This window comes from Colias croceus, chromosome Z (assembly GCF_905220415.1).
Source record: "Colias croceus chromosome Z, ilColCroc2.1".
Classification (NCBI taxonomy): domain Eukaryota; kingdom Metazoa; phylum Arthropoda; class Insecta; order Lepidoptera; family Pieridae; genus Colias; species Colias croceus.
Genome location: NC_059568.1, coordinates 3,749,555 through 3,760,157, shown reverse-complemented (window position 1 = coordinate 3,760,157; position 10,603 = coordinate 3,749,555). Strand labels below are relative to the sequence as shown.

Genomic DNA, 10,603 nt, shown 5'->3' with positions numbered 1-10,603 from the left:
CTGTACGATAATTTAAGACGATGGAAACAATTTTTTGATATATTAATTATGTGATTATGAAAACGTAAGGATTCGTCAAAAACTACACCTAAATTGCGTGCTTCAATAACCCTTTCTATTTGTTCTCCGCTTATTGACAAACATGGTTTTTGGCTTGCGATGGCATTAACTTGGCATCTGGTTCCTAAGATCATGTATTTACTTTTACTTGGGTTTAAAACAAGGCAGTTAGTTTTTGACCATGAAACAATATGATATACAAGATCTTCTTGAAACTTTGTCAAGGCAACATCCATCTCACTCACTTTAAAAGAAATGTATAATTGTATGTCATCAGCATATCTATTATCTATACATATAATAAAATCGTAGGAAAGTCAAAACTGTACATTGAATATTTTTTTAAAAGAATACTTGGGCTATATATCTATAATCGATATAGAAGCCAAAAACATAGTTTTTAGAATTTTTGTCTGTTTGTCTGTTTGTCTGTATGTTTGACCGGGCTAATCTCGAAAAGTATTGCATAGATTGACTTCAAATTTTGCATGAATATTACTAACAGGTCGGGTGAGGCTATAGGCTACATATTATCAAGCTATCACCTACGGGGGAGGAGCTGTGAACCTTTATTTTTCTTACGTATTCCGTGTATTACGACAGCGTACAATCTAAAGACATGTTGGTTTCGAGTAAGCCATGCTATTATCTAGCTTTACAAAATAAAAACTATGTCATTTACGTAATTTGGGCAGAGAAACAGTTTAATGAATTTAGTAGTATAAAGACAAATTAGAAACAGCGCCATCTATTGAATGTTATAAAAATCAAATCAATTTACACGTTAACTATTGGAAATTAATAATCAAATGACGCATATATAAATGTTGTTTGACAATATCTAGATTGACACTATAAAAATTATGCCATTTAAGTAACTTGGGAAGAGAAACATAGTTTAAGGAATGTAAGTTGTATAATGTTAATTTTGTAACAGCGCCATCTATGAGATTTCGTAAAAATCAAATCAATTTACATGTTAACACTACTGAACACAATGTGTGCAAGACTGGGGTCTTGGGGTTTCAAAAAATCAAACCATCTAAAGGTTCTAAAGTATATTTGATAGTCTGTTATTACAATGACTCGTACAAAATATATAATGAAAAGGACAATAGCACGCCTATAGGAGGCGTGTGTCGCGTACGACGCTCGAGGTAGAAGAGGACGAGGCCCCGGCTCTGAGGAGGGGCGCGGGGACGGCGCTCGATCGGGGAACCGGTTTCTTGATGCCGTCCCTGCGCCGCTGTCACTAGGCGGATGCCTAGACATACTGGGGGCCGTTGGAGACGTCAGGCTCCAAAACCGTTTCTGCGTCATCCAGCAAAGGGCAAAGGTACTTCACACCTCGCCTGTAGGAGCCGGAGGTGGTGGCGACTTCGGCCACTCGTAAAATTCCATCAGCTCCAGGGAAAAGCTTGGTTACGCGTGCGAACCTCCAGTTTAAGGGAGGAACATTGTCCTCCTTCACCAACACCAGGTCGCCTTGTTGCAGGCATCTGACGGGAAGACGCCATTTCGTCCGCTGCTGCAGCTCCGCGATGTACTCGAGGTGCCAGTGGCGCCAGAAGTGCTGAATGCTTCGAGTCTCTGAAACTTATCTAAGCAGTTCTGGTTATATCCGCTGCGCTCGGCGATGGCAGCGACGTCAGCGCACGACCGATGAGGAAGTGACCTGGAGTAAAAGGTTGGAAATCGTCTGGAGAGGAAGACAAAGGATCATAAGAAAGGACATAAAGGTCGGCTGTTCAGGATGGCCTCTACTTGACTGAACGAAAAATGCCAACTCTTCAAATATCAAAATGTGGGCATTCCCTAAAATTATTTTAAGATAAAAACTTTGCGCATCGTACTCCTGATTCGACCAGGCTGAAAGAACGAGAAGAGAAAGCCGGTTCGAATTCAAACTTAATCCCCTCGTTTGAAGCAAATTCTGAAATTGAACTTGACTTTATAATATCGTTAAGCTCTCGGGCCGCTCCGACAAAGTTTAAATTAAATAAATTAATAAATTAAATAACATTTCGTTATTTTACATCCCCTCCCACGCATATCAGTAATAAAAAAAGGGACCGGCTAAGTCAACGCAACACTAATGAATGTGAACGCAAAAACGAATAGCAGCTGAGGAGCAGCATTGTAGTAAACGCTAGTGCTCCTGCTGAAACAACAACTTAGTCAGCTGAGGAGCAGCATTGTAGTAAACGCTAGTGCTCCTGCTGAAACAACAACTTAGTCAGCTGAGGAGCAGCATTGTAGTAAACGCTAGTGCTCCTGCTGAAACAACAACTTAGTCAGCTGAGGAGCAGCATTGTTGTAAACGCTAGTGCTCCTGCTGAAACAACAACTTAGTTAGCCGGTGCTTGGCATGGAGAAGAATGGGGTGACACATATCAAGTGTAAAATAATAAATAAAAATAAAAATGATTGGGTGTCGCGAAGAATTTTCAATTCATTGGGGAAACTATTCTGCTGTGCCAGCCTACACAAATGTTAAAGGACGAGTCAAGTTCCTCAGGCTGTAGAACACCGCTATGTTTATTATTTGTATATCGACAGTTATGAATAAATCGTAATAAATAAGCGAACGCGCGCTGTAATATCGTAAGTTTCGAATATCTGTCAAAATCAATAAAATTACCTACATATTTATTCCCCAATTAAATCATTAACGGCAACATTAACCCTTAATTCTAATAATAATAATGCTAATGTTCATTGCAAATCGCGGTCAGTTGCATAGAGGCTTATGTAAAAAAGACAAAACAAAAACAAAATCACAAATTAATATCAAATAGCCTACTACTACTACAGGCTTCAACACAATGCGATGCGTAATCAGCCGGGTTCATTGACGTGGGCACGTGACGCCATTCATCGTCTTCAGTAACTAAAATACTAGCAATGCGATTTGACACAAATGTTTTTAATTTACTATAACGAGATTTAAGCCAACCTGAAAAAGTTAATGAATCGGTTACATGAGTCTTGCCAAAATTTAGTCAGCGACTCGTTAAAACTGTGAAAGATGCACAGTGTATTGTATTGCAAAAATGAATTAAATAAAATGTCGCTTGATCTCGAAGGGGCGCTAACTGGCCCGGCAATTACCCAACCTAACTTCGACTTGCGCATAACCGGCATGCCCTGACCTAACGTAATCTGCTCGGATCCGATTAAACTCCAAAAAATGTCAGCACCGATTAAAATGTCGATGGGACCGGGCTGGTTAAAAGTGGGATCTGCGAGTTTGATGTTACGCGGAAAATTAAAATGAGACACGTCGATATATTTATGCGGCAAATTACCCGAAATATTTGGCAAAACTAAGCACGATATATCAAAATTGACATTATTGTCATGTATAGACCTAATATGCAAGGCGCAACGCTCAGGAGTTTTAAACAATGAAATATCACCTACTCCTCTCAAATTAACGAAATTGTGTTGCGGCGTTAGTTGCAATCTATGTTTTAATTCATTAGTTATTATCGACGTCATACTGCCGGAGTCTAACATCGCCCGTGCTGTCACGTGGTCGTTGCTAACGGGATTGTATACCTGAATGAGCGCTGTAGACAACAACACCTGAGTTGAATAGGAGACGGCCATATGATTGGACGCGACTCCGGACTCGCAACGCGACGGCGGGGGCGAGTCCATAGTTTGTGTATTTACAGCCTGAGTAACCTCCCTATGTAGTAAAGTATTGTGGCGCTTCTTACAAATACGACAGGGACGCGATCGGCAACGGTGTGAGGTATGCCCCGCCCTAAGACAGTTGAGGCAGAGCTTCAATCGAGCAGCGCCGGCGATTCGATCCTCGATGCTCAAGGACCGGAACGACGAACAGTCGTAAATGCGATGACCGCCGTTGCAGAAGAAACACGAAGCCGATGGGAAAGAAGAAGCAACGGGAGCGGCTGAAATTGTGAAAGTTTTCATGTTTACGGACTTGTCTGACTTGTTATGAGAAACAAAGTGTTCCCGCTTACTATTGTTATTATTAAACGATTTATCCAATTTATTGCGCTGTACTGATTCTAAAACGTCAGCACGTCCCTTTAAAAATTTATTATAATCAAATAATGACGGCATTTTATCGTCGTTGAAAGAACTATTTTTAAATTCTTCCCACTTCAAATTAGTACTATTGTCGAGCTTAGCCGAAACCATATGTATAATTAAAGTATCCCAATGATCAGTGGGCTGCCCCAATGTATTTAAGGCGCGCAGATTTTTAGACACATGATCAACTAGGTAACGCAAAGATTTCGCCGACTCTCGGCCTATAGGTTGTAGATTAAACAAAGAATTTAAATGGTAAAAAATTAATTGTCTTTTGTTGTTGTATCTCTCGCAAAGGAGACGCCAAGCTACGATATAATTGCAATCGGTAACCTCTAAATTGCTTATAACTTGAGCTGCTTCACCTTCTAAGTACGAGTTCAAATAATGAAATTTATGAATGGACTTGATGCGTTCGTTATTGTGAATAAGCGATTCAAAGGTATCGCGAAAACTCAAGCCATTTAAAATAAGAGCCATCAAAATTCCCTATATATATCAAAGGTAATCTAAAATTGATTTCGTTACTTTGATGACCGCAATGCGCTTGATTTTCGGACTTTACACTTGCTAGCTCACAGTTATTCTTATCAAGTAACTTTTGGGCACTGGCTATTAGAGAAATAAAGTCTTGTTCAATTTCATCCCTTGCATCAATTTCGGCTTCCATCGAGGTTGGATTCTCGATTTCGATGCGCGTTTGCACATCGTCGAACTGCGTGAACAATGCACGAAAACGATCCAACCTTAATGAAAGTTCATCCATTTCTTGCGAAGAAATATCATCGCTATTGAAAAGATTATTGATATAATTCTTAAATTTAGTTAAACGTCCCTTAATGGAGGATCTAGTATTTACGTAAGAAGTCATATTTCGAACAAAAATATATTAATTATAAATCGACAAGAAATGGAGGAAGAATTAAATTCAAATTAAGAAAAATAATATAAAAGAAATACGTAAATTAATCCGGCTTATATTCACTCGGCGCTGGCGCAGGGCGCGTGCGTAGTAACAGCTGGCGGCAGATAACGGGACTCGAGCCGAGTCACGCGGTCCGGCACTGGCAAGCAAAGCGAAGCGTTTAGGTATCTAATGCAAATTGCAATGGAATATTTACGTAGGAATTTATGAATTTTAGCTTTAAATTGATGGGATGAGTGCAAGATTATTCAATAATTAAATGAAAATACTAATGCCATTTATGAAATAAAATAATAAGAGAATATAGACAAGCAGCTTTAGCTTTTAATTATATATAATTTAATAGTGCAAAAAATATTGCGAATAGCTCAAGTAAGCCTGTATAGCATGAAGCTAATTAATTTTAATGTAATGAAACTCCTCAAAAAAAATAATAAGATAAAGATTTTATGCAGATATGTGCGAGCGGATCGATCGGCAATTTAGATAATTTCGAAAAATAAGGAAATTAAAGCCTGAAAAATCGATATTCACTTGCGCAGCATAGGCAATAAAAATGCGACTAAAGCTTGGCCTAGTGAAAGTAAGAGTGGCAGAGCTTGATAGTCAAGAAGAGAGGAAAATTGTATGGAGAGAAAAAGGAATAAAGGAGTGGTTCACTTCCCTGCTGGACCGTGGCTGCGGCACCTGGCGGCGTCGGCGGGTCGGCGGGTCGGCGGACGCTCCTGAGTCCTGAGTGACGTGGCGGGCTTCACGAAGCGACTGGGACGGCACGGAGAGTAGTTGCTGTCTGAAGTCTTCGTACTCGGTCTTCAAATTGGTCTTACAAATGCGTAGTAGAATTAATGTTCCATCCGAAGGCGTGGCAAACCGTGACCTTTGTCCGTCCTTCTGTGTGCCTTGCTATCACGTCGGGGTCACCATGTGCAAGATTATTCAATAATTAAATGAAAAGGACAATAGCACGCCTATAGGAGGCGTGTGTCGCGTACGACGCTCGAGGTAGAAGAGGACGAGGCCCCGGCTCTGAGGAGGGGCGCGGGGACGGCGCTCGATCGGGGAACCGGTTTCTTGATGCCGTCCCTGCGCCGCTGTCACTAGGCGGATGCCTAGACACAATGTTAAAAATTAATAATTTAAATGTAATAATTATGTTAAGTATTTATTTATTTAACTCTTTAACCCATATCTTCCGTTCCCTATAAGATTTATTTCGTGTGAATAATAAACTACATTTTTTTTAAGGTGAGGGTAGATATTTATTATTTTAAGTAAAAATAGACACCATTATCTACAGTTAATCTAATGATTGTGTTCCAAAGAGTATAATAATAGATTGTTGTGTTCATTAGTTACAATTTTAAAAATAGAAGTTTTTGATAAAATTTTATTTGTAAGTAGCTTTTTTTATAGATTTACAGTTAACTTTTGATTTTTTTATTTACAGATTCAATGCTCATAAAATTATATCGCCTTTGGAAGACGATTTCTGCTGATATTTTTACTACACCACTTGAAAATTGATGATTTGATGATAAAGACAGTAGCAGCGAGGATTAAGTGGAAATTAGTAATCATCCTCTTCATCAATTTTTGACTGAAGTTAATGTCCAACGTCCAATGGTTCAATCATTGGAAGTATCTCGGGAAATTTTGGAGGATATTTTTCAGGAAGGAGAGGAGGGGCAGCCAACCACATATCAAACTACTACGTTTAAGTACCGAAAAAAATGTTATTGCCAAATGAAACGTAAATTTTGCACTCACAACTTTACAAGTAATGTTTTTATTTTGACTTTGCGGTTATCTGATTATAATATTTATCGTTATGGCTATCGACGTACCGAACGTACTGGGATCAGAGTAGGTACATGATATTATACAGTTCATCATCCAGGATTGCTTAGAGCATTTTCACACTGAAAAAGATGTTTTCTTTGAATCGTAGTTGCTTCATTTATTTATTTTTAATCATTTTACATAATATGTTTTATATTTTATAAATATATCATTTTCATTATTTAAGTAGATAAAATAAATTATGTAACGGTTTTATAAGAAAACACATTATATTTATTAGGCGACGGTGATTTCTTCCAGGCAAAAGATATTCATCAGCTCAATAAAATTGAATAGTATGTTGTTAGTTATTCTTTAGATTCACAATTGTAATGAGCATTTCCGCATACAAGTTGTATCGTAGTTTATATATATCATAGTTTTTACATATTAAAGTTCCAAGAAAACCCTCAAATTTTTGAGTAGAGTTGAGCAAGATAATTTTAAAAATGTTTTAAAAATGTAAAAGGTTAGTTCGTTGGTAATTATAATTTCTTCTTCATTTACATGTTGTTAGTAAAAATAAACTTTAACTAACAGTCAAAGTAGTCAAAGTATATTTTAACTAATACTACTTAATATCTATTATACTTATGTTCAGTATTTATCTGTATTATTATTGCTTGACAATTAATATATTTTCATGTCGTAAACCAAATTATAAACATAAGTTTAATGTGTAATTAGCTGGATTTATTTTTACACACTCACAGACTTATATTTTATGTTAAATGTTAAAAGAGTGTTAATATGTAGTGTAAATCATAATAGGTACATTTTTTCACAATTAAAAATAATCCTTTTTTCTGATGGTGTTGGCATTGAATTAAACCGCGCTGTCGTTTCGTTCACAAAAAGTGATGTTATGAGGAGCATATTTGGTCCTCATATCATAAAAAATCTGTGCGAAAACAATAAACACGTGTGAGGCCCTCACGGCAGATCGGGGCGGTCTGACGCGAAGTGGGGACAGCGTTCTGTATCGTCACTGTATCGCTCTAGCCACGCTGGTCTTATTCGTTAGTTCAGTTTTGTATTAAGGCCGCTGTGACATCCAACCCGTGAGACAACCAAACCCGGTCTCCCCTACTATCCCGTGAGACCGAAACCTTCACTGAGAGGGTATGACGTCTCACAGCTGATCGCAAACGGCATATTGTACTATCCCGTGAGACCGAAACCCTCACTGAGAGGGAATTTCGTCTCACTACTGATCACGACAGTCATATTTTATCTCGAGAATGTGAAACTTTACTCAATATGAAGACCGTTTGACAAATGATAGGGTCTTAGAGCATTAAACCAACCGGAGACGACACGCGCAATTCTTTCATAGTCAAAAAGTCTGTCATTTCCTGCGGGGGGAACAAGTAAACACATTTAAATAGTGTTAACACAAACGCATTTTGAGATTACGTCGCTACAACACGCACACGACAAAATAATCAAACACCAGCATGACTATACACATACAAGTACAAACCTTGGTACAAACACACACATAGACACCGTGTCTGTATTCAACGTCAATGTAAACATCGATAGTGCGAAAACGCGTCGATAATTTAAGTCGATAATAATTATAATACTTATCGATACTTTATGCTCAATGAATTTAGAATTTTAATTTTAATGATAAATTAAGTATTTGTGATTTGTGACATCTAAGTATTCATAACGAATAACAAGTTGAGAGGTCGTCGTGACGTCGATTTGACACTTTCAAAACAATGAATATGCGTAACAAAAATAAAGATGTAGTATAACCTCTATAGTAATTTTCTAGTTTTCAAAAATTCATATCTCAAAAACTAAAAGTATCCGTCAATTGCAAATTTTAGATTTAGGTTCCGTAGGACAACAGCTAACCACAAAAAAATTTACGCCTCTCAACTCGACGTCCCATAAAGTTTAGCCTAATACCATTTTTTTTGTGAATGTCACAATTTACATATAAAACAAGAAATAGTGAACAAAAAGACAGCTTCGTCGTTCATTTACATCATTTATTTACAAATATTTACATTTATTTTAACGCAGAAACACTAGTTAGTGCTAGTCCGTTTAGGTGTCCATGAAACATGATTCGCATTCGGAGATCGAATCCAAACATCCCGAATCACAGCAGCTTTTAGAAATCTGAAAAAAAAATGAGAATGAAACAAACTGATAAAATTTATCATCATCAGCCATAAGACGCCCACGGCTGGATAATATTTATATCGATATTATTCTTTTACCGTACCATCCCTAATTTTTATGCAGTGATACCAGAATAACGAATTAAAAATGCCTTTTTACGTACATGTTACGAACGTAAGTAATTGCATTATAATTTTATTAATAAAATACAAACTTAAACATAGTATACTATAAAATATTAAAGAAAAACATGTGTTGGAGATAAACAATAAATGAATTTGCAAACGGTATTTATCATTAATTCATAAAGTTTATACAAATTATACTTCACGTTATTTATGGTTTCTTTGGCTAAATTTTATTACTCTTAATAACAAATATGAACGGTGATAAAAGTTATAATTAAATATTAAAACAGTCTACGTACTTTAAAATTTACCCAAAAGTGGATGTAGTACCATTATGTGGCAACACTTTTACATTGACAATATATTTCAGTATTTTGCAAATTTGCTGCAATATTTCACAATATTTTGATGTAAAAGTACTTACAGATGAAAAGTAACATTATCCTTAATTACATTCCACGTTTCTGACCACTTCTTACACGTAAATTCACTTCAATTTGGCATATTTCGCTCCGGTTTTTTCACGTTCACTGACATTAGCAAAATGGCGTTGGGCGCGCGTCAACTAGTTTTATATAACAGGTATGTAACGCGTACTCAAACCTTTGGCGAGCGGGGAACGCCTGCCAATGGCCACTCCGGTTGGTTTAATGCTCTAAGGATAGGGTGCATCATAATAAGATGAACATGAGCATAAGCAATGACTAGAGTAGGGACGCGAATATTACAATTATATGAGACAAGAACGATTAATAAGTTTGTTTAATGAAAGATTAAGAATTGAAACTATTCGTACGAATAGCGAGAGGCCCGTCTTACTGCAGACAGATTTCGTCATAAGTCTTAATGTCTTGAGGTAAACAATCTACGAATTCGATGGTGTGGTCTGACAAATATAAAAGTGGGTTTGCTTATAACCTCACAATTGATTACAGATCATCTTCTGTATAGGCGATATTAACGTAGTATGTTCTTTTTGTAATGCTTTAAAGTGTAGTAAGGCGAGTCGGCTTTCGTTTGAAGATACACCGAAACCTTTGTAATCACTACTTTTAGAGGAACATACTGTGCAATTAGCGTTTAGCTACTTATGTATTCTGTGGTGCAATGTAAACTGTTATTAGACAATATTCGCTCTTATAGTAGTGCGCTTCAAATGATCCTTTGGTGCTCAATAATTATCAGAAGATCCGTTCATGCTTACTTTTAAGATACAAGGTCAAGTTTACTATTTGATAGGATCCCTTTTGCCTGAAGGCCAACCTAAGTTTCTTTAAATATATTTTGTATTCGACTACAACGAATAGTGGAATACAAGAAATCAATATTTCTCAAATTTAAAACTGAACTCATTTCACAATTTTAGAACAGGTTAATTCGTATGTATGCAGTTTTAAATCGACATTAGAAGCTTTTCCTCAAGATTGTGATATCAGCACTC

General features: G+C 37.0%; 1 protein-coding gene, 1 long non-coding RNA gene and 1 pseudogene across 2 annotated transcripts; all 3 read right to left on the bottom strand.

The window, feature by feature from the left end:
• Positions 1-1,103: 1,103 nt before the first annotated feature.
• On the bottom strand, positions 1,104-2,112 carry LOC123705417. The gene is made up of 2 exons (XM_045654173.1): positions 2,109-2,112; positions 1,104-1,650 (listed from the first exon to the last, which is right to left on the bottom strand). Exons 1-2 carry the CDS (start codon positions 2,110-2,112, stop codon positions 1,325-1,327), a joined length of 330 nt encoding a protein of 109 aa, XP_045510129.1. The 3' UTR covers positions 1,104-1,324.
• On the bottom strand, positions 2,045-5,312 carry LOC123705362 (annotated as a pseudogene).
• Positions 5,313-8,880: 3,568 nt separating this feature from the next.
• Positions 8,881-9,819, bottom strand: LOC123705192. Its single transcript, XR_006753267.1, has 2 exons — positions 9,587-9,819; positions 8,881-9,031 (listed from the first exon to the last, which is right to left on the bottom strand). It is a non-coding gene; the product is annotated as an uncharacterized LOC123705192 (long non-coding RNA).
• Between the last annotated feature and the right edge of the window lie 784 nt (positions 9,820-10,603).